This window comes from Staurois parvus, unplaced genomic scaffold (assembly GCF_062004578.1).
Source record: "Staurois parvus isolate SC_StPar_1 unplaced genomic scaffold, SC_StPar_1.0 ptg001328l, whole genome shotgun sequence".
Lineage (NCBI taxonomy): Eukaryota > Metazoa > Chordata > Amphibia > Anura > Ranidae > Staurois > Staurois parvus.
Genome location: NW_028319124.1, coordinates 4,571,518 through 4,595,941, shown reverse-complemented (window position 1 = coordinate 4,595,941; position 24,424 = coordinate 4,571,518). Strand labels below are relative to the sequence as shown.

Sequence of the window (24,424 nt, the reverse complement as noted above, 5' to 3'; positions counted from 1 at the left end):
ACTAGCCCTGAGTCCCTTCTCCGGACACCTCCTCCTGCCCTCAGCTCTCGCTGTTGCTATCTCTCTGCCCTCCTCACACATGCGCTCTTCACCAGGTCTCACGTGTCTTCATTCCAAACTCTCTTTTCCCGCGCTTTCCTGAAGCACGTACTACGTCTGCTCACCGCCCGCAACAAATATGGCCGCGGCGCTCTTCCTTTCCTCAACTGCGCAGTTTCCGCCATGCCCCGCCCCGGCTCCTCCCGTCGGCGCGCGTCGCGCGGTGTGTCGAGGGTGAAGATGGCGGCGGTGGCGGAGAAGGAGGGTGCGGAGGCGGGAGGAGGAGGATCCGGCTCAAGCCCGGGAGGGGGCGGAGATAACCGGAGCGGGTAAGGAAGAGGGGCGGGGCTTGTGGTGATTGGGATATTGAGTGGGGGGGGCGTCGTCTGGCATGGATGGGGGGGGCTGAGTGTGCAGCGCAGTGCTGAGCCATTCATTCACAACATGTCCTGCAGATGGGGCTGGACTACAAGTCCCAGGATAAGGATGGGGGCAGGCTGTGACAATAAAGTTTCCCCTCTGTGTGCCCTACAGTGTAATGGCTCCCCCTATGTGTGGGGGGATGGCTTGTTGCCAATAGCAACGGGTCTTTTTCCAGTGATGAAGATATATTGAGGACCCCGAGCAACCGGAACTATTCTAGTTTGATGGGTTCACACCATGTCTGTTGGGTTGCCCTGAATTAAATGCACATACACTGATGTCAGACGCGGGCTTTCTTTTTGACGCATTTATTCGCTTGCGTTTTGCATGTTGTGCTGGAGCCGCATTATCCCCGGAATTCATGACGTGCTCTAGATCCTAGTCTGTCTTGTAGTCAGCTGACCAATAGAGGAACCTGGGCCGGAGCCGTGTCCTTGTTGGTAACGTGTATATGACTGACATGACTGCCGCAGGCGTCTGTCCTGGACGATTCACACCAGTGCGCAGCGCAGGAAAAGGCGCAGTCTCTGCACACTTCCCACACCGCGCTGCAACGCGCAGCTTTTGTGGACTGCTGCTGATGGCGATGCATTTGTGGCCACCAAATCGCATGGTATGGCAGTACCATGTCTGGCTTTTTTTGTTTGTTTTTTAACCATTTCAATACCGAGCACTTACCCCCTTCCTGCCCAGGCCGATTTTCCAGTTTCAGCGCTCACACTTTGACAATTGCGCGATCATGCAACACTGTACCCAAACTAACATTTTATCATTTTGTTCACACAACTAGAGCTTTCTTTTGGTGGTATTTAATCATCGCCGGGTTTTTAATTTTTGCTAAATTAACATAAAAAGACCAAAACAAAATAAAACACGGTTCTTTGTTTCTGTTATAAAAGTTTTCAAATAAATAATTGTTCTTCATAAATTTAGGCCGAGATGTATTCTGCTACATGTCTTTGGTGACAATAACCCAATCAGTATTTATTATTTAGTTTTTAGGAAAGTTATAGAGTTCACAAACTATGGTATAGATCTGAATATTGATCAATCCTGAAGTACTGACAGACAATCTAATTTCTTGAGGTCCAAGAATGTCAGAACAGTACAGATATCCCCCAAATGACCCCTTTTTGCAGAGCAGACAGTCCGATGTATTTCATAAGAGGCATGGCGAGGGTTTTTGTTTTTTTGTTTTGTTTTTGTTTGTTTTTTTGAAGTTGTAATTTTTTTTTATCATAATGTTTCGGAAAATGAAGAATTTTTTTAAAAATTAACTTTTTTTTTTTTTAACATACTGTCACCAGTGCAGTACAGCGTCATCATATAACTGGTGTGGCAGTGTACAGGTGAGACAGTACGAAAAAAATGTTTTGTTTTGTTTTTTTTATATTACACTGACCGAAGTAGTATAATGTTACCATAGTATTTTTTTTTTTTCCACACAATTTGATTGCTTATAGCAAAGAATTTCTTTGCTATAAGCAAGCATTTAACTGAATGAAATCGATTCATTCAGCCTTTTTTTTTTTTTTTTGTGCTTAGCTGTGATTGGCCACGGCTAATGACATGACACAGATGGGCTGTGATTGGCCCAGCCTGTTCATGTGATCACTGTGACCATTCACAGCTAGACACACTTGTATACAATGGATGGCATGAAAGGAAGCCATCCATTGTATACAACTGTCATGTGATCTGGTGTGATTGGTCACAGCAGGTCACATGGTACTGGCAACTGGGCCGGTACACAGATCTGTCATCGGCTGTGTCCGAGGTACATAGCTTTACCATTGGCACAAGGCAGCCCTAGTCGTAAGCTTGGGACAGTGTTTGCCACACGTTTGAGGGGGCTTTATTACCAGGAACCTGCCTTTTATTCACTGGGGGCCCAAACTCCTATCTCAGGATTCCACCTTTGATAATCCACTCTATTGTGTATTCTTGATCCCTTGCCCTTGCATAGGTATCGCAGTTGCTATACTGCTCAGTGTCCGCTGCCCCTCTCTACCAATCCCTCCAACTGGCTTCTGATTGCTCAGCAAATTAAATTCAAAATGCTTCAAAACAACATACAAAGCTATTCACAGCTCTGCCCTGAGCTACATCACCAGTCTTTTCTATCTACTCCTCTCATGATCTCCTGCTCTCCGACTCCCTTGTCTCCTCCCATGCTCTTCTCCAGGACCTCAGCAGAGACTCTCCCATCCTCTGGAACTCTCTACCTCAATTTGTCCGGCTATCCTCTACTCTTGCTGCCTTTAGGGGATTCCTGAAAACTCTTCAGGGAAGCCTATCACGCCACCCATTATACATTCATCACTTCAATCAGCTCATTCACCACAATTATAACCTTTTGTACCATTTGCCCCACCATATTAGATTGTGAGCTCTTATGAGCAGGGCCCTCTTAATCCTCTTCTTCCTCCTTTTTTTTTTTTTTTTTTTTTAAATTGTAACTGCACTGTCTCCTTTTTATATTGTAAAGTGCTGCATAAACTGTCGGTGCTATATAAATCTTGTATAATATACCTTCTTGGAAACCAACTGAAATAATTGAAACAAAAATTGCAGACTGCTAGTAGTTGTAGTTGTAGGTTGTTTCCACTCTGAAACACTTGGCTGTGATGTAAACTTTGGTAGTTGCAGTATATTTACTTCACCATCTGAGAGATTAGTCTGTATAGTGGCTCAGTACTACCACATGTTGAAGCCATAGACGTTGGTGGCTGATAAAGGTTTGCTAAGAAAACTGGCAAAGTAAAAATGCCTAGAAAGGTTGAAATTTGAGAATGTGCTATAAAGAGTCTTGGTTTGATGTGTTGTTTTTAAAGTATGTTTTTATACTTTGTGAAAAAAGTAATTTACTAGTTATTATATTGCAGTGACTCCGTTCAACTGGGTTCAGCGGCAGGACCGGACACCGAATCCTCCAATGAAAAAGATACTTTGGTATGTAGAGTGAAACTGCTGACTTAATCCCTGGGTTTTTTTTCCCCTTTTCAGATGCGTTCGACAAATAAATAAAGGAGTATAAATCCCACTTGGAAGGGGAAGGTTACACTAGCTCGATGTGATAGTCGTTGCCTACTGTACCCAAAGTGGGTGTATGAAACCTGCCATAAAATGATAGGCCATGGATTGAAATGCTGCATTCACTAAATGTTGTAGTGACCAGTTAATGCTGCAGTAAAACCAAGCTCCGTAGATCATATTAGGGGCTGATTTACTAAAGGAAGAGTTTTCATTTCTGACTGTGACTTCAGAAGTACACAAAAATAGTAAAATTTTAGTTTGGCAACTCCTATATTGATTCATGTGTGAATTGTTAGCAGGTCCACTTTAACCTCTTCGCGCCAGCCACACGCAAATGTGCGGCCTCCCGGCATCTGGGCCTTGACGCCGAGCGGCCGCACATTTGTGTGCAATTAAGAAAATATATGTGCTGAGAGTGCGCACCCTGCACTCTCCCAGCACACTTGTCCGGTACTCACGGAAAGGTCCAGATCTCCTCTTTCGATCAGGACCTTTCGAGATCATGTGACTGCCGTGAGAGCGAATCACGGCGGTCACATGACCCTAAAGCCCCACCTCCCGGCTTCTGAATCCTTAAAGGGCCAGGAGGCGCCGGCGCCAAGGGGTTAAAGTGATAATGAAGTTTCTATGTTACTTTGTACCTACAGGTAAGCTTACAATCTGGTTTACCTGCAGGTACAATGACCATCTCCTAAACGTGCATGGTTTAGGACAGGGGTGGGCAACTGTGGCCCTCCAGCTGTTGGTGAAATACAAGTCCCATCATGCCTCTGCCTTTGGGAGTCGTGCTTGTAACTGTCAGTTTTGCAATGCCTCATGGGCCTTGTAGTTCTACAACAGCTGGAGGCCACAGTTACCCACCCGTGGTTTAGGAGATATTCACATCAGCAATAGCCAATGACATCACACGTGCATGTACAGTGACGCTGCATTCAGGACACACGGTATGCCGTGGAATGCATAGCGCCGTGCTGGGGTACCCACATTCATGTACGGGAGTGATGTTTTCATGGCCCCGGCCACTCACACAGCCGGAGTCCACGAACCTGAAAGGAAGACTGGGTGAAGATGGAAGTAGCGGGGGGGAGCCATGACAAAGCTGCACTGGAGGGCTCTGCTTGCGGGTCGGGAAAGTCTGTTCTAATCTCCTAGTATGTGGTGCATAAACCTGCAGGTAGCTCAGTGGTGTGTGGGGTTTTTTTTTTGCAGTTTACGGCTTCTCAAGTTGGCCATAGACATAAGTCCATTATCATATGAGCTAACTATTTTCAGATCACCTCTGGCCAAGAGCTGTTGGCTGGCAAGTTGGTGTGGTAGGATGTCACCCTGCTCAATAACCATTCTTTCCCCTGAGATAAGCAAATAAGCTGTTTACATCCCAAGGAAATTTGGCCCAGTGCTTAACTAGTTGCCGACCGCAGATAGCCGAATGACGGCTGCGCTGCGGCCGGCCAGTTCTGGGTTTACGTCATATGACGGCCTCCCAGAACGCGCTCTCCTGCGCGCCCCAGGGGGCGCGCATCCGGCGATCTCCATGATCGCTGTGTCCTACGGACACAGCTGATCACGTGATGTGGTAAAAGGCCGATCACAGCGGCCTTTTACCACGTGATCAGCGGTGTCCAATAACACGCTGATCAGAGGGAAATGCAAGTGCCGGTTCTCGGCTGCACTTTCCTCACACTGTCAGATCGTGAGGAAAGTACTGCCGAGAACCGGCAGTTGTCAGAGCGGGGATCGGCACCGATCATCGGGGCACTGATTATCAGTGCCCTGATGATCGGTGCCCAGCAGTGCCACCCGCAAGTTCTGCCCACCTGTGCCCAGCAGTGCGCCCACTAGCTCCGCCCACCTGTGCCCAGCAGTGCACCCACCTGTGCCCAGCAGTGCCACCTACCTGTGCCCAGCAGTGCCACCTACCTGTGCCCAGCAGTGCCACCTACCTGTGCCCACCAGTGCCACCCACCTGTGCCCACCCACCAGTGCTGCCCACCAGTGCAGCCCAGCAGTGATGCCAGTCAGTGCCGTCTATCAGTGTCACCTCTCAGTGCCGCCTATCCGTGCTGCATATTAGTGCCGCCTATCAGTGCCGCCTATCCGTGCCACCTCATTAGTACTGCCTATCAGTGCCCATCAGTGCCCATCAGTGCTGCCTCATCAACTTACATCAGTGAAGGAGAAAAAATACCTGTTTGAAAAATTTTATAATAGAAACAAACTTTTTTTATTTATAGCGCAAAAAGTAAAGCGCCCAGCGGCGATTAAATACCACCAAAAGAAAGCTCTATTTGTGAGAAAAAAATGATCAAAATTTCATATGGGTACAATGTTGCATGACCGCGCAATTGTCAATCAAAGTGCGGCAGCACTGAAAGCTGAAAATTGGCCTGGTAAATAAGGGGGTATAAGTGCCTGGTAGGCAAGTGGTTAATGAATGTGCTGAAGTGTTTCTTTGCGAAGAAGACTCAGTCATGTGCAAGGAAAAAAAAATAGCATTTTTGCCTCCACATGATGGGATGATATAAGTCAGCAGATCTTCACCTTTCATTAAGCTAACTTCCTTGCAAAGTAAACAGCTTATAGGCTCCATTCATACTTGGGGTTCTTGCATGTAAATCAGTGATGAACAAATTCACAACGGGAGTTCCCAGTGACTAGATGCAGGAAGCAGCCTTTTTTAAATCAATGAGACACTGACCTCTCCCTCAGGTAATTGTGGCCAAAGGCGGCATCCAGGGCTTACCGCCCGCATGTAGTTGCTCCATAAATGATTCATGGCGAGCGGCTACAATTGGCGCAGGAGCTGTCAGCCCCTAAATTAATTTCCCTTTGGCTCCATTTGCAAATGAGAAGTTAGTAAATCAGCCCTGAGGTGTCTGCATTTCTTCTCCATTCAATTGAATCAATGATGGCTGACTGAAACTGTCTCCAGGTGATGGGTTTTAGGGTCCATGTTAAAGCCTAAATCCAGACAAAACAAGCTTCCTTGGTGTGAAAATTGCTTGGGCAGGTTAGAAAACATTACATAAAGCTATTGTCTTCCCTGGGCTAGGACAGTCTGCACGTCTCCACTTCCCTCTGCTATTGTAGAAGTAAAGTAAAGCCCCTTTCTGATTTTAGTTTTGTTTGAGGGGCTTGACTTTCACTGACTTTATGGCTAAAATTTATCAACTGCCATTACCCTGTTCAATGAGACTGCTGATCCTAAGGCTGGCCATACATTATACAATTTTCTTGAGAAATTTTCTGTAGCTTTACCAAAAACCATACAATATGAGGTCATACCTAAACAACACTTTCACTTGTATCCAGTCAGTCAGGCCCTTGCACTACATAGTTGAAGGTAAAGCTAAAGGAAATTGGACAGAAAACTGTATAGTGTATGTCCAGCCTAACCCCCGTGATGTTCTCATTGGACTGCTTAATGGCACCTAGTAGGTTTTTGCTGTTTAGTCATGAAAGAAAAACCCCCAATAACCAGGTAAAACTAAAGAGATGACACTAATTGTGTTATTTTTTGTTTTGGGTTCATTTTCCGCCTCTTCACTGACCTAAGCCACATTTTTTACACCCACCCTCCCCAATCCAGCTTTGCAGATGGAGCTCACTTCTATTAGAGATTTCTTGCTGGCTGCAAGTAGGGGACCTGTGTCAGCTGCTGGGTCCAGGAGCCATTTTATAGTAGTGCTGGGACAAATGACTGCTCTCCTTTTTGTCCTTCTTCTTTTTTTTTTTTTAACATGGCATCAAGGACTACAGATTGTGAGTGTGTGTGTTTTTTTTATCTTTTTAACCACTTATGATAGTCTCTGAATTCTCCCCAGGACTCTACGGCCGAAGGTGAGGCCATGGATACTCAGACAGGATCAGTGGATGAGGAGAATGGGCGTCAGCTTGGGGAGATTGAGCTTCAATGTGGCATCTGCCTGAAGTGGTTTGGAGCAGATACATTTGGTATAGATACTACGTATGTGGTCCTATTCTCTTGAAATAAAATATTTCAAATAAAAAGCGATGAGTAAGGGTAGCTGAGAACATGTGCTAATAATGGATTATTTTTCTCTTAGGTCTTGTCTTACATTTATGACCAACTACAGCTTCCATTGTAATGTATGCCATCACAGCGGAAACACATACTTTCTGAGAAAGCAAGCCAGTAAGTCATTAGATGTCGGGTTGGGAGACCTGTTTTTGTTGGTTTCTAGTATTTTCTCTGGGAAAATGACAGACCGCTTGAGTATGAGCCCCCTCAGAGGATGGACACTGAGCAACAAAAAAAAAAAAGTTATCACTTCATTGAGTAAGATATATATATATATATATATATATATATATATATATATATATAAATTTTTTATTTTTTTTTTACCCCCAGTAAAATTATCAGGACAAGCTTATGAGGGGAGCTTTCTGCTTTTTCTAAGGTCCAAGCAGTCTAAGATCCATGGCTTTGTGTACTGCTGGACCTCAAGAAAGGGGTAATTCCCGAAAGCTTGTACTTGGCTGTTGCAAGTGTGCTAATATGGCTACAACCACCTTAAGATTGCTTGGCCTAGGTACACATCTATGCAAGTGTGGGACTACATGTAAATCGCACACGTTCACACACCTGCAGCAGAAACGCACTGCTGTTTAGCAGATTCCTGGGGTACCGTTAATTCTTATTGGTGCCTCCCATGCATTGATTTTTAGAAATGTGCAGGGAATTATTTTATTTTTTCTCTGTGCTTTCCTGCAGGTACAGCAGCCCATTCATATGGATGGGCTGCTGTGCCTGTGCAAACACAGCCACATGGAAAGTGCCTAGATGTGTACCTAGCCTTGGAATATTTCTTCAGTAATAATGCATGTATTCTAAGCTATCTGACCACCTACAGTTTGCTGCAGTTTCTGGTTAACCTGCTAAAGAACAATGAGGGTTATTACTAAAACTGCACGGTGCAAAATCTGTTGCAGCTCTGCACAGAAACCAATCGGCTTCCTGGTTTTGTTGTCAAAGCTTAATTGAAAAAGCTGAAGTTAGAACCTGATTGGCTACCAAGATTGAGTGTACCAGTTTTAATCAACTTCAATGTGTTCTTAGGGAAAATCCTGTGTGTTGCTCTGCTTTGCCTGCTGTTTTCTATGGGGCGATTTGGATGGAAACGGAACGCCTGTTCGTTTCCATCTGGCTGTCATCCAATCCGCCGGACGGATAGGGAATGGATCCCCATCTGTTTGTTTTTAGCGTACAGGATTGGATGCTGGAGGGTGTCAGTGGATTCATGTCAGCTGACATGCACTGCTCCATAGAGCGTTATAGATGGTCTGATTGGGTCCGCCTGAAGCTGACAGGCAGACCCAATCGGACAGTCTGTGTGAAAGGGGCCTTCTTAATTTTCTCTTTAGTGTTTTTACATGAACCATCTAGTACATCCATAAAGATTAACATGTTTCCAAGGAACAATAATCATCCCTAATCTATTATTTGCAGATTTGAAGGAAATGTGTCTCACCACTTTAGCAAACTTAACATGGCAGTCTAGAAACAAAGATGAGCATCCAAAAACTATGTTTTCCAAAGACAAGGTAATCATTTATCATGTAAAAAATATTTTACATTTATTTTTCCGAGTGTATATTCGGATACTCGCAGTATAATACTGCTGTTCTTTGCAGGATATAATTCCATTTATTGACAAGTATTGGGAGAGCCTGACCACACGACAGAGACCGGGAAAGATGTCCTGGCCAAACAGTATTGTGAAAACTATGGTAAATGTCTTCTAAGTAAAATGGCGTGTGTGTTTTCTGTGCACTATTTATTTTCCATTTCATATTGTAGAGGACAACAGGTTAGTATTAGGAACCCTGGTGCCCATCCTGCGGCCCTTCGGCACTTTGTGTGGTCCCCCTACAGACACTGTTTCCCTATTGCCCTGTTATAGCAATGATCTCTAAGTGTATGCGGACAGTCTCCTGAATAATATTCCCATTCTAGCATGTCTGCACTCTTGGACCGTCTCTTGCACCATGTCCACACAGTCTCGATCACTGAAAATTCACTGATATTTTTTTTTTTTTTTTTTTTCTATTTGTGGCCACTTTGTTGGGGGGCCGCATTTCAACATATCAACAAAGTTGACCACCACTGGTCCAGATTCATTGATTATTTACTATGTTCTAGGACTCAATAGGCAACAAAAGTGTTGCTTTTCACAAAATATAACACTTGGAATCCAAGCTGATTTGAGCTTTAAAATGTTTCTCAGTTACCTGATTTTAACACTGTAGTTCTTGCACTTTAAGTGATGGCCATTGTTAGAATGTTTAAAGAAAAGATTCTTGCGTAGAAAATTTGCATTGCTCCAGGTTGGCCCACTGATCTACTCTTGCTAACACACTACTAGGTACTGGCCCAGCTCGTAACTGTCTTCACAGGAAAGGTAAAAATGGTAGTCAGCCACACATCTAAAACCACCTTCACTGTTTGCTGCTTGAATAACACAACCACAATCTACAGCAGGGGAATACAGAAAACTGCTAACCTGTTTTGCGTTTTACTCAGCACTTAATCATAGCTGATTGATTCTGGCAAGATTCTTATGTACTGAGAAAATATAGAAGCTGTTGCTGTTTTGTCCTTAACCTTTCCTAGCCTCATTTTATTTTATGATTTTATCTCATTCAGCATTTTTGGGGTCCTCTTCCTCTCCTTCCTGTAGCATCACTGGGTAGTCCCAAATGCTGCAGAGAATAGTGTTCACACAGTAATACCAGAGCCATTCACTGCAGCCTCTCATGTGAGCCCAAGACGTTGTGGTGATGCATCCCTGGGGGTGAGTCTGTGACACCCTGAGCTCACTGGAAGTAGACTGGTGACAGTGATTGGCAATTTTTTTTTTTTTTGTTTTCTTTTTGCAAGTGTGCAGTTCTCCTAAGTAGCAGTATAACCAGAGTCTAAGAATTCTGACAATTCCTGTGTCACTCAGTGGACTCCAAGAAAAGGATTTTAAGTACAAAAATCATACTTTTGCTGGGGGCTTTAGGCCTCATGCACACAGGGCATTGTTACAGCCACTTTTAGGGGTATCGGGTGTTTGTGGATTTTGTTTTGTTTGTTGTTTTACTGCTTGTAAAGGACCCTCCATGTTATCCTATGTGTCTATGAGGACATAGACTTTAAGGCGTTTACAGGCAGGAAGAAAAACCCAGGGCCAGTGCATCCAGGAGCAGCAGTGTTTTGGCAGAAAAAACACTTGACGCTAGGCACATTTGGCACTTGAGCATTAATTCATTTCAAAGGCTTAAATTAATTCATGCCCAAGCGCTTGACACTTGGGAATGCACCTAAACTCTTGCAAAAGTGTTACTTTTACAACCATCAGGCGGCTTTTCTGCAAAATTGCTGCTGGCAGGAGACTGGCTACTAGGAGGGGTGGTTTTTTTTGTTTTTTTTTTTTTTTTTACACTTTCAAATGTTACTTGTTGAGCTGTTTTCATCAGAGGTGTTTGTACTTTCAAGGCACTGACCCGTACGTAATTAGCGTTCACGTTTCTATCCCACCCAAGATGCTGTAAATCTTCTCCTCCCTGATATCTGAAATATATAAATTCACACAGCCATATATTGCATCTATACCAAAACCAAAGAGCAATATAATATGATCCTATATACAATTATAAATAAAGTGCTTCTGTCATGTTCTTACATAAATATCACTTTCTCCATGCGTCTTCCAGGACAGCCCCTTGAAATTACGACTGTCCTGGAAGACTCGTAGTAAGCCTAACTCTGGTTTTCCTATTTGTGTTTCCAATAGGTCATGCAAATAAACTGCTCTAGTGCTCTTAATATTTCATAGAATAGCTAGAGGTGACAATATAACTGGCATGTTTTCAAATAAGTCATGAGAAGAGACTGCTCTCTCATTTGTCAATATAGGAATCTTGTTGGAGTTTATGTAATGGTTGTCCAGTACAGTGTTTCGAAGACCAATGTGAGCATTGTACTAACCTCTGTTTCAGACTAAAGAGCGAGATGTGTTTTTAGTGAAAGAACACCCGGACCCAGGCAGCAAGGACCCAGAAGATGATTATCCAAAATTCGGCCTCCTTGATCAGGTAATAAAACTTCTTCCACCACTTTTTGTATATCTGCCTGTAAAAATAAATAAAATGAGCATTCAGGGATCATTCCAATGTTTTCAGTCTTATTGGGGTAGGGGGGGTGGTAAATTACTATGCCCTGAATATGGCAGGACCCCCTATCCTTCGCTAGCACTACTGCTAGTGTGAACATTGCCATGACCGTGACAAGGGTCCACTAGCCAGCCATAATGCTTGGTTTACATCTGTGTGGGTGATGCCACTGCAGGACCCGCACAAATACTTGCAGCCACACCACCCACACGGAGGAATGCGGGACCTGCAGGCGGGTGCCATTAATTGTAATGGCACACCGCTTGCACTGAAAATTGTAACCGTAGTGGGAACCTTGGTTCCTGTGCAGGGTGAGATTTCCCAAGTAGTGGAGGGACTTTCCTGCATGTCCTGGGGCACGGGAGTCCATTCAAATGAATGGGCTCTCGTGCCCACGCAAATAGCGGCCACACATATGTGAACCAGGGGTATGGTAAGAATGGGGCAAGATAGAAGACCTCACTTGAGAATGGCTGACCTAGAGTGTTCCAAAGGGGTACTAGGGTTTCCTTGAGCAGAGGCAGATTGATCTTCTACCTGACAGTGCCTATGTAGTTCAGGCACCAATAGCTTTCACAAAGACAGTGGCATGGGACTATTGGAGCAGCTCCTCTTGTCTGTTAACAGTCCAAACCAGTGACCTCTTTGGGTGCCTGTAAAAGGGGGCATTCGTTCCACTGACCAACACCAGTTTAAGGGGGCATTCTTCCCTCTGACTTCGCGAGGGTGTGGTTTTTATGATTTTTGCTGAAAATCTTGGTTTCATATAGTGCTGGGAAGGGCTGGGGTCCCCTATGGGTGTCCAAAAATGTTAGGTATGCAACATTAATAATTTTAATATGTACAATGTATTTGGTATGCTGAATAGTAAAGTAGTTATGATGATAAAATGTTATTTTGTAGGATTTGGGAAACATCGGTCCAGCTTATGACCAGAAGCAGAGCAGTGCAGTTTCTACTGCAGGAGGATTAAATGGTAAGCTTGACAATGAACAAAAAAGATGATTTACTTTGTTTTCTGTATAGAATAAAATAAGGCTAGCAGGCTGCATGTGAGCTAGGCAGTAAGTTACAGCCTAAACTTTAATATCAAACTTTTATTATCGATCTAAATTTTTCCTGTCACAAGTCTGGGTAATTCTAACTGAAAACCTGATGAAGATGCATAGAAAGGTGTCCGTGTGTGTGTCCGTCCAGCATTCCACTTGATCCAGAGATGCAGACAGCTGAAGTTGTATTAAAATCTTGACTTATTCTGGAAGTGGTGGTGCTAGGCTACCTTTTTTACAGGAAAAGTTCAGACTCTTAGAAATGTAATTTTTCTTTGACATGCAGTAATAATTTAGGAAATCGCCTGAATATGCCTGTGACAGATGTTCTGTTTTATTTGACCTTGTAGATTTCTCTCATGGTTTTTAAATTGATGCCTTTTAGGCTCAGCAGCTGCCAGCTCTGCAAAAGGTAGAGGAGCAAAGCGCAAGCAGCAAGATGGAGGTTCTACTAGCGCAGCAAAACGAACCCGAAGGTAATGATTCCCTATATAGGTTTCTCTGTGTGAAGCTTCCATGTTTTGGGGAACAAATATTGTGCTTTGGAAAGGCTCCTACCAGGGCCAACACACCACAAGGTTTCCATGGTTAAAGGTTACTTCAACTAAGGATTTTGAATGAAGGAGATATGGAGGCGTTATGCTCAATGTTGCAATCTGCCAAAACTTGCTCTTAGCACTTTTACCTTTTTAAGTTTGGAGCTCTGAAATGTGTACTCTTAGCACATACAATCAATTAGATTGTGGCAAGGTTTGTTTTTTTTTTTTTTTTTTTTTGTTTTGTTTTTTTTCCTTCTAGGATAGATGAGAATATTTAAAAGCCTATTACTGTGTACATCAATCACATTTTTTTTCTTTCTTCTGTTTGTTTGACAATATTACAGTGGTGCCTTATGCAAACTGAAGGGGATTTATGCAGTCAGCTCAACAGACCAATAAAGCAGTTAGTAAATGTGCTTGACACATTAGAGAAATCTGTAGAAACTTAATGTTACTAGTTACTGGGAGCCTCTCTATCTACCATTTCCCCAGTCTGCACATTACATAAGACATGAGATTATTTTAAAGATGCAGTGTACAGTAGATGGGCCTCAGCAAAGTTGATGTGTACATAAGGCAGAGGTCACCTAATGTAAAGTTACTGCCATGTTGCCCATTCAGGGCATAGTGATGGGGGGGGGGGTGTCATTTACTAAAACTGCATGGTGAAAAATCTGGTGCAGCCCTGCAGAGAAACCAGTTTCCAGGTTTTACCACCAAAGCTTAATTGTACATGCTGAAGTTAGAAGCTGATTGCTTACTATGCACAGCTGCATCAACTTCTGAGTGCTCCAGTTTTTTAGTAAATCTCCCCCAGTGTGTTTTTATAAAGGAACCCCTCCCCCGTCCAATACTTATGTTCTCAGGGATCCCGTGCCACTGCCACATTAGGCACTTTTGGGGGCAAGCGGGCGTGGGTATCTAATATTGACAGGCACCTGCTTCCACTTCTGGTCAGATACGCCGCGGTAATCTGGACCAGAAGTTTTGGCCCTCTCCTTCCTCCACAGCCTTCTGGTACACTTCACAGGTCCCAGAAAACTGCCTGACCATTCACACAGTGCAGCGTGCTTTCACGCATGCACATTAGGAAACTAGCTGTGAAGCCGCAAGCTGCCGGTTTCCCTGGAGATGCTGGCACCTGATTGAAGAATTTGCTCGGGTGAGGACATCACTGGATCCCTGGACAGGTAAGTGCCCTTTTATTAAGTATGTAGCTGCTGACTTTTAAAAAAATTGGGGCTGAGCCTGGAGCTCCACTTTAAAGTGAGTTTTGACAATGAGCAATGTAACCACTAGATGGTGCACAATTCACTTATTGCATCTGCAGTCAGACATTAGAGACCCTGTCACTGCAGGGCCAAAATGAGGGGGGAGAAACTTTACTGCATGTAAAAAAAAGGGGCAATATTCTTCACTTTCTGTCCCATGTCTTGAAATGCTGCCCACTGCAAGTATTCGATACGTTCATGAAAGACACATGGGAATGTTTAGTTGTTTGGCTAGCAGATTATCCAGCTGGGTTCAGTGAGGTTTGAGTCGCTGACTTGGAACAAGTATGGATATCTGGTAAGGCAGGGTAAAGTTGGACATCCTTATTTGCATGCTTCTTTCAGGTATGGGACACAGGTATTGAAGCAAGAGGGTAAACCTGATGGTCAGATAACTTGCACTTGAAGAGTAAAAAAAGTAGAAATGATCGCCCCAAGGTCTGTCTCCAGAAAAATGTCCTTAACTGCCAGCAACTTTTGAACAGCTTTATGTATCATTTAGCAAAGTCTGCGGTAATCTACACTGTCTGTGGATTACATGCCTCCATGGCTGTTCCTTCCCTAAGACGAGGAGAGAAATTTGTCTTGGGTAATATCATCCTCTTACACTCCATTACCATCTGCTTTCATGAATACTGGGGATACAGTTATGCAACCCCAATCCTGTTTCATAGGGTTCCCAGACATGTATGACTCTTTGGTCAGTGCTAATCGACAGGGAAGCAGAATTTGGCTTCCTTGGTTGAGCTGGTCAGATCTTATTGTTTTAATTCAGAGCCAGGCCATTTCTCCTACCTTGGAGTATGCTTCTTTGGCATTTGACACTGCTGATGATATTGGTGGATGCCTGTATTCCCCACCACGCACTGATTCTTTTCACTCCCTGCATCCCTGCGGTGAAGTAGATGGAAAAGCGTCATCAGGCTTGAGTACCAGTCTTTTTTTTTTCTTACTGGTACCTGCTTTATTTAAAACCTTCAGAGACTTAACGGGTCTCCCTAAAATTAGAAAGCTGTTGAGTACCACCCCTGTACTTTGCATTATAAGCGTTCATCCTTGAAAATGTATTTGAATTCATGCCTTAGTTCTTAACACCAAAGCTCAACCACAGAACTGTTCATTTTGCTGGAATTTTTTTCTTCTTCCCTCACTGTGGTTTTTGGAACGATTAGGGGACTCTCACAGCCATGGCAGTTCATGGAAGGGATCAGTTTTCAAACTTTACTGTAAGTAATATATATAATTTTTTTTTTTTCTTTCTCTAGCGATCCACTATTTGCAGCGCAGCGTCTTCCTCCTCATGGCTATCCACTTGAGCACCCCTTTAACAAAGATGGGTATAGGTACATTCTGGCAGAGCCAGACCCCCATGCACCAGATCCTGAGAAACTGGAGTTGGACTGCTGGGCTGGAAAACCGATCCCGGGAGATCTGTACCGAGCTTGTCTGTATGAAAGGGTGCTGCTTGCCCTACATGACCGTGGTAAGGAGCTTTTTAAAGTGATGTCATCGTAAAGTACATTTATGTATGCTTCATTTACTTATTAACCCTGTGTTTTGACTCATCAGCTCCCCAGTTAAAGATCTCAGATGACCGACTGACTGTATTAGGAGAGAAGGGCTATTCTATGGTCCGAGCATCCCATGGCGTACGCAAAGGGGCCTGGTATTTTGAAATCTTTATAGATGACATGCCACCGGAAACCGCTGCCAGACTGGGCTGGTCTCAGGCACTAGGTAAGATGGGCCAATGTACAGATAAATGGAGCATCCCTTGTGTTTGATGCTAGTTGAAGGCTACGTTTACATCTGATTTTGTCTTTTCTGTCCCTCCTATATTTTTAGAGTATAGCAAACCCCTGGGATTTTTTAGGCTGCTTTTTCATCATTTAAAGGAATACCAACACTGAACCCCAATGCATGGGGGTGCCTATAGAATTAATTCCAACCCCTTGCATCTGCTAAAAGAGCAGTGTCTTTTTGATGGGTTGAGAACATGCGCGTAATAGCACGTGAACCGAAGGTTATTGTACATCACAGGACACGGGGGAGATTAATTTACTAAAACTGGAGAGTGCAAAATCTGGTGCAGCTTTGCATAGTAACCAGTCGGCTTCCAATTATTTATTTTATTTATTTATTTTGTCAAAGCTTAATTGAACCAGCTGAAGTTATAAGCTGATGTGCTACAATGCACAGCTGCATCAGATTTTGCACTCTCCAGTTTCAGTAAATCAACCCAAGGGTGGTGGTGTTCCTATTTTTTGGGTTATATTACAGGCGAATGGACACTTGCCCAGGTATAACTTATCCCAGCTCAGCTAAGCCTTCGTTTTTTTGCCAGTGTTCTTAGTTGATGGATGTGCCCGTGAAATCTCTCGATTGTTCTGTGGGCAGTAATCCACTGGTTTCATGGCCAGTTCTTCACACCCCTTCACAGGAAGGGAAATGCTTGATTGGATTGATTAGCTACAGCCCTGGGATCCAGAGAGACAGACCCTGCTTGGAGGGAAAAAAGGGAGAGCCTGTAAGGCTGCAGGCAGTGCTCTTTGGGGTATCTAATATCCAGTCACCGTGCTGGTAGGGTGCTGCAATACAGGTCCAAGGCAGTAATTGCTTTTGGACAAGTCGGGTCCCTGAAGCCTTTGGGACAGCTGTACCACTGCGGGTCAATGCACCATCATAGCAGTATCCAAAAGGAATCCATATCACGCGTGCATGATGTTATTGAGCAAGTTTGCGCAGGTGCTATTTTTAGGTTCCCTTGAGTGGGGTTGGACACAAATGTGGAGGGCCTGACTTAAGCCAGCCGTAGATGGGTTGAATTCTGAAATAATTTTCTTTCGAAAATCTTTTGTGAGAATTTTCTTTTGAATTTTGCACCATTAGTGGGCCACAGCAACGTCTGATTTTTCAGGCGGCCATCGAATTTGAGTGATCGGGCATGTTGGAAACTTTTTGAAAAGCGAACGAATTTCTAATCAATGATGGAAAAATCGTGCGAGAAATTAAATGTGATTGAAAAAGAAATGAGTATGAGCTGTGACCTGGGAAGAAAAGAATTCTTGGCCACAAAAATTATTTTGTGCAGCAACATGAGGTGAAATTAAAGGCTTGGACGACCATCTGATTACAAAACTCACAATTTCTGATTTTTCTAAAGAAAATTCATTTGGAATTTGACCTATGTTTGGCCTGCATAAGAGTTGCAAGGTTTTTTTCCCTCTCCCAACCCCCCCACCCCCTACCCTACTGTACTTTCTCAATTGCAGAAAGTGGTGTGCCTGTTTGGGTTCACCCAGTGAAGGTGTTCTTGCCACTGAAGCGATCTGCTGATTGGCACCCCATGAAGGAGGAATTATACAAAAATGGGGTTCTCTTAACTGTTGATCGGGCCATTTCCTATTTGAAATGGATGAGGTTCTGTTCTTGAAATACACTATGGAAAAGAGGTGGGAGGCCCTCTTTAAAACCTCCCTGGCGGTCTAATTATGTCAATATTTTTCAATGTCAAAGCGGTACATTGTTTTGCACGGAAATTTGTTTTATATTGTAGGCCTGTAATTCTTAGGAATAACTCCCTTTTTTAAATCCAGTCCAAACGAGACTAGTAAACATCCCAGATATGATGAAGTTTGAAACCTGAAATCATAAATTTATAATATAAATTATAAAAAAATCAATTTAATTTAATAATGTAATCAAACCAAAAACACTTAAATTTGAAATGGAGCACCAAGTTTGCACATCACTGAGTTCAGTCGCGGAATCGCCGCTGTCGTCCCTTTCAGTGTCTGATGACGAATTTCCCCACGAATCACTATCGCTCAATTCTGCAAGTGATTCTAATTCAATATCACTGTTTTTCTAGCTGGTCTAAAACCGCTTTTGACCTAAAGGGATGCTTTTTGGATGCCATGGATGTTTCTCAGTTTCCAGACAGAACCGTAAAAGTACAGGCAGGGCACAGGACAAAGCACTCGGGACAAAATTTAGTGGAAATCGTTTGATACAGTAATTAATACTAACAGATTACAATGTATTGTGCATATGTTATGTTTTTTTACTTTATTAAAAAAAAAAAATCTGCCAATTCCGCCATCACTCTTTTATACTTCTTTAACGTTTTTGTTCCGATCGCAATTGACTTGTGATGCTTGCTATGAAAGTGGAAAGTGATATATATCATCTCTTCATGTTCAGGTAATCTTCAGGCTCCTCTAGGTTATGATAAATTCAGCTACTCCTGGCGCAGCAAGAAAGGCACCAAGTTTCACCAGTCTATTGGAAAGCATTACTCTGACGCTTATGGACAGGGCGACACGTTGGGATTTTATATCTGCCTGCCAGATGAAACCGAGACTGCTCAGGCTCTGCCTGACACCTACAAAGACAAGGTACATTGTGACGTAGAATTACTTTACTGTCCAGTGTAATTCTCGGGTGTACTTCTCAAATTACATGAACACTAGAATAGAGTGCATGCATGCTGAGAGACTGAATATGCTGGGTAAGACTGAATTCCAATGACAATATGTTACTAAAATTGCATCTCTAGATCTCAAAACAGTTTTATGTCTTATATAGTCGCAAAATATTAATGTTTGGACTAAATTGCATTTTATAGTCCACCTCACCAACCGCTCCCGATTGCCCAACACATCAAACTGCTAACTCTGACTTGCAAAGCCATTCACAACGCCGCCCCAAACTACATAACTGACCTGATACCCAAATACTACCCTACGCGTGCCCTCCACTCCTCACAGGACCTCCTACTCTCTAGCTCCCTGGTCTCCTCCTCCCACGCCCGATTGCAGGACTTCTCTAGAACTTCCCCATCCTCTGGAACTCCCTCCCCCAATCCATCAGACTGTCACCTACCCTCCTCACCTTCAGGCGCACCCTGAAAACCCTCCTCTTCAGAGAAGCCTACCCCAACCTCACCTAACACCTGACCTCACCTAACAACTAACCTCCTCCACTCCTCCCACCACTCCATCCCCTACTGCCATTTCCTCCTGTACCACCTTCCCCCTCCCACCTAGATTGTAAGCTCGAAAGAGCAGGGCCCTCAGACCCCTTGTGTAGTGTATTGTTACTGTCTTGTCTCATGTTCTGTCCCCCCTGCTACTGTACAGCGCTGAGCATACCCTTTGGCGCTATATAAATACTGTATAATAATAATATAGTGAACACATGCCCTGGCTATGAATGTCTAAAGTAAATATTCTGAACGAGCAGTAAATTCACTTTAAACAAGCCCTTGTTACCCTCTGTAGCTATATGCATTGAGGAGAAATTAATCTTCAAAGTTCACAATACAAGCACTGAGATCGCAACTCTTTTTATAAAAAAAAAAAAAAAAAAAAGAGGAATCCTTGGGTGCAAAGATATGCTTCACTTGGCACATGTACCAGGATCATATTTTATATAGAATTGCCTTTTTTGGCTTGGGAAATCTCCTCTTAATGGGACACATATGGGAGGGGGGATCATGGAGTTATAAATTTATTTATTTATTTGTCTTTTTTAGCTATCTTGTTATGGAAATAACATAACTTGCATAGAATAGCAGCTTCTTCCATACACATGTGCAGGGGGTGACTGCTGTTAGTCTCAGCATTAAAGTTCAGGGAAATGGCACCAGGGCTACTAGACATGCAAACTGAAGGGCAAGCAAGTCATGCTGAAAAAGTGGTCTATCATGCAGCAATTCATGTTGGCTAACCCAGTTTGTAGGTTGTCTGCTGTAGTGTTGGAAGGAATTCTCATGTCTCTTGTGTTCTCTCAAAGGCATTGATCAAATTCAAGAGTTACTTGTACTTTGAAGAAAAAGACTTCGTGGATAAAGCTGAAAAAAATTTAAAGCAAACGCCTAGCAGTGAGGTGAGTGGCAAGCCCTTATTTTGCTAGGGGGGGAAAAAAGGCTTATGTCTTTAATGAGTATCTCCATCCAAAGCTCACTATGTGGAGGGCATAGGTATATGAACACTTCTACAAATGATTACGTTCAGATGTCTCCAGTGAGGGTGGTAATGCTACAGCATATAAAGAAATTCTAGACAATTGTGCATTCCAACTTGTGCCAATAGTTTCAGGAAGGCCCTTTTTGTGTTCAGCAAGATTGTACCCCTGTGCGCAAAGGCAGCTTCATAAAGACATGGTTTGACTAATTTGATGTGAAGGAACTCGAATGGACTGCATAGAGGCCTGACCTCACCCCTGCTGCAGCCATTTGCTAACCAGGTCATCTTTTCAAACATCAGTACTTTTAACTTGCAAATGCTCTTTTTGCTGAATGGGCACAAATTCCCACAAACTTCAAAACCTTGTGGAAAGCCCTCCCAAAAGAGCAGAGGCTTTGGTGGTTTTTGGGACAGGATGTCCAAGTAGCTCAGGTGTCCACAAATTTTTGGCCATTATAGTGTAACTTTCAATTCAATATGTAAAGTTGCTGGGAAATGGGAATGAAAGTTGCCTGTAGGCATATGGATTTAAAAGCTGAAATGCCTTGTTGCTATTGGCCACACTTGCCCCCTTCTTTTTTCAGCAGACTAATCGAAAAAACAGGTTGCCGTACTAAGCAATGTTGGTGTGGAGATCTCCCCAACTTGAGCTATTGTCCCGACAGGAGGTCTGCCCCTTCCCCGCCAGAACTCTCTAATCAATGCTCACAGCCATTGGCTGCCAACGCTGATCAGATGCTGGTTCACTGATCACGCAATGCGTGGTTTTCCAAAAATAAAGGGTGTTGGATACAACTCATTTTGTTGATTCATAAATTCACTCAAGTAATGGTCTTCTGAATGTTCTGGATAAATGTTGGAAATTCCTTTTAAGGGAGGTATGCTCCTGTACCCAAAGTGAACCTAGAATTGCCCTGACTGATCTTTCTAACATTTGGGATAACTGAATTATTGCAGATCAGTAAAATCATAACATTATTACATGTCTCTCATCCATTTTATTTTTATGTTTCAGATTGTATTCTTTAAGAACGGTGCCAACCAGGGCGTGGCCTATAAAGATGTTTTTGAAGGTGTATATTATCCTGCCATATCGCTCTACAAGGGCTGTACTGTAAGTATATGCTGCGTGTGCTGTACTTTATATGAATGACAAGATGCTTGTTGCTGCTACAGTAATCAGTTTTGATGCCAGGTGACAGGTCTGTGGAGGCAGATCTAATTGTCAGATGACCAAAGCTGACCATATAGGTTAAGATTTCTCTACACAGTGGGGTTTTGATGATGCAAGATTTTGGTTTAGCTGCTGCACAAGGATTCGTAACCTTCAAAAGAATCTGAAGGCCTAATACATACCAAAAAAGTTACATTCTTCTCTCCCTTTATCTTCCTCAATTGCAGCAAGACATTAAAAACCTATCTGTTTATAGAGGAGGCAGTCATCACCTGATCTTGGTGACTTTGGCACTTTGGCAACTTCAAGCAATAACTGATATTCAGTTGAATGTTAGGTTTTTTTTTTTCTCGGTTTTAACTGTTTTTTTTTTTTTTTTTTTTTTTTTTTGCAAATCCATGTAAAGTTTTCTGGGAGAGAATAATTGAATAATTTACTCAAAAATGTGCAGACTGCTCTTTTACATTACAAGCTCACTCAAGAAGTTAGCTTGGGAACTACAGCAGTTTCCCAGTATGCACTGCAGAAGTGTCGCTGTGCTCAGACTCAGGCATTTATTGCCCTTTGACTTGCAGGGAGAGTTTGTTGCTTCCTAAAGTGCAACTTTAGCTAAAATAATAAAACATGGACAGGCAGGAATATTAATACAAAAGAGACATGCTTTGTCTCTTCTGTATTAAAGCTACTCACCTGCCTCTCTGTTCCTGTACATTGAGCAGCTCACTGTACAAATTCAACAATGTGGAATCTGACTAAATTCCTGCACATGTGTGAGAGTGACTTCATTCCCAGCAATGACTGCACCCAGGGATCGAGACCCAAAAGCTGGCTGGGCGGCCATCAGAGGGACGCTGCATTGCTGGAACGGGGGAGGGGAGTACCGCTTTAAGCATTTTATTAGAAGGTTGAGAATTTATCAGACACAGTTCATTCACAAACTTTATCACATGCTGTGGCATGGTGACAGCTTTCATTCATCTTTGTGGTATAGGTTTAACACTAGCATAGTATTAGCATAATTACAGGTAATAAATGCCTTTCAAAACTTGGTTGATTGCATGCAAAGTGTTTTATATCAATTTTTGTTTTTACGTGTTGCAGGTGTCTATAAACTTTGGACCACATTTCAAATACCCTCCAAAGGATTTGTCATTCCGTCCAGTAAGTGCTGATTTTGGAATATCTGCTTTACTAATGTCTGTCAGGATTATAATCTCCTAGTGTCTGTATTGCTGACATGTATAATGTGTAAGCTATGGTGTACAGTGGGTAAAAGCAAACGACTAAAGTGGGGCAACAAAATTGCTAACCTAACAATTGTAGGAGGTAGCTGGCAGTGTAAGACATCATGTATTGTAATGATTGGATCTCCTTTTGAATTGTCTTCACTTCCTCATAGTGCAGATCCGGGATGGGCACACCATTTTGTGCAGGTACAGGAGGGCCCTTTTTTTTTTTTTTTTTTTTTTTTTTTTTTTAAATTGAGGCCCATATTTACTGTATATGGGCCAGGTGAATGGGATCTTGCTGGTGTTTACTATGTGACCCTAGTTGCATATTAGACCATATGAGAATTCAGGGTATCAAAAAGGCTAATCTTTGCCTTCATTGATCTATCCAGAATAAATAGATGTGTGCACTTAGGCAATAGTTAAACAGGGTCCCAAAAATACTACTTTGACAGGGGCCCATTGATGACTATGGGGTCGATTCACTAAGCGTTAAATAATGATTTGAAAAATATGGTAAAATAACTCATGCGGTAATGAAATTTTCAAACATGCAATTCACTAAGAAATTTGTTACATAACTCATGTGGTAAAGAGTTCGTAATTCAATAATTAGTACGTATTGGTGTTCGGAATTTTATTGCATGTCCTTCTCCACTTCTGGTGTATGCGTGCGTGTGTAAATTTTTTTTTTTTTTTTAACACACATTATGACTGACACACCCTATTGCCCAAAGTATTGGGACGCCTGCCTTTTACATGCCCATGAACTATTGAGTTGGCCCACCCTTTGCAGCTTTAACAGCTTCATCTCCTCTGGGAAGGCTGTCCACAAGGTTTAGGAGGGTGTCTATGGAATGTTTGATCATTCTTCCAGAAGTGCATTTGTGAGGTCAGGCAATGATGTTGGACGAGAAGGCCTGGCTCCCAGTCTCCGCTGTAATTCATCCCAAAGGTGTTCTATCGGGATGAGGTCAGGACTCTGTGCAGGCCAGTCAAGTTCCTCCACCCCAAACTCACTCATCCAAGTCTTTATGGACCTTGCTTTGTGCACTGGTGCAATCATGTTTAAACAGGAAGGGGCCATCCCCAAACTGTGCCCACAAAGGCAGGAGCATGAAATTGTCTGTTTACACTTGGCACAATGCAGTTCAGGCAAATACCGTTCTCCTGGTAACCCGCCAAACCCAGATACGTCCATCGGATTGCCAGACAGCAAAGCGTGACTGATCACTCCAGAGAACATGTCTCCACTGCTCTAGAGTCCAGTGGTGGCGTACTTTACACCACTGCATCCCACACTTTGCATTGCACTTGGTGATATAAGGCTTGGATGCAGCTGCTCGGCCATGGAAACCCATTCTATGAAGCTCTCTATACACTATTGTGCTAATCTGAAGGCCACACGAAGTTTGGAGGTCTTTAGCTACTGACTCTGCAGACAGGTGGCGATTTATGCGCACTGTGCGCTTCAGCGTGTTCTGACCCTGCTCTGTGCTTCCACTTTGTTATAA

General features: G+C 43.2%; 1 protein-coding gene across 1 annotated transcript in view; it reads left to right on the top strand.

The window, feature by feature from the left end:
- The first annotated feature begins 232 nt into the window (after positions 1-232).
- Positions 233-24,424, top strand: part of ASH2L (ASH2 like, histone lysine methyltransferase complex subunit) — a 32,403-nt gene continuing 8,211 nt past the window's right edge. The window contains exons 1-15 of the mRNA XM_089661292.1: positions 233-368; positions 3,348-3,414; positions 7,323-7,465; positions 7,566-7,654; positions 8,972-9,066; positions 9,157-9,252; positions 11,506-11,601; positions 12,583-12,655; positions 13,114-13,204; positions 15,804-16,021; positions 16,108-16,275; positions 18,742-18,935; positions 20,335-20,427; positions 21,523-21,621; positions 22,783-22,842. Of these exons, the coding sequence (XP_089517418.1) occupies positions 280-368; positions 3,348-3,414; positions 7,323-7,465; positions 7,566-7,654; positions 8,972-9,066; positions 9,157-9,252; positions 11,506-11,601; positions 12,583-12,655; positions 13,114-13,204; positions 15,804-16,021; positions 16,108-16,275; positions 18,742-18,935; positions 20,335-20,427; positions 21,523-21,621; positions 22,783-22,842 (1,671 nt within the window). The 5' untranslated portion in view covers positions 233-279. The remainder of the gene's footprint in view (positions 369-3,347; positions 3,415-7,322; positions 7,466-7,565; positions 7,655-8,971; positions 9,067-9,156; positions 9,253-11,505; positions 11,602-12,582; positions 12,656-13,113; positions 13,205-15,803; positions 16,022-16,107; positions 16,276-18,741; positions 18,936-20,334; positions 20,428-21,522; positions 21,622-22,782; positions 22,843-24,424) is intronic.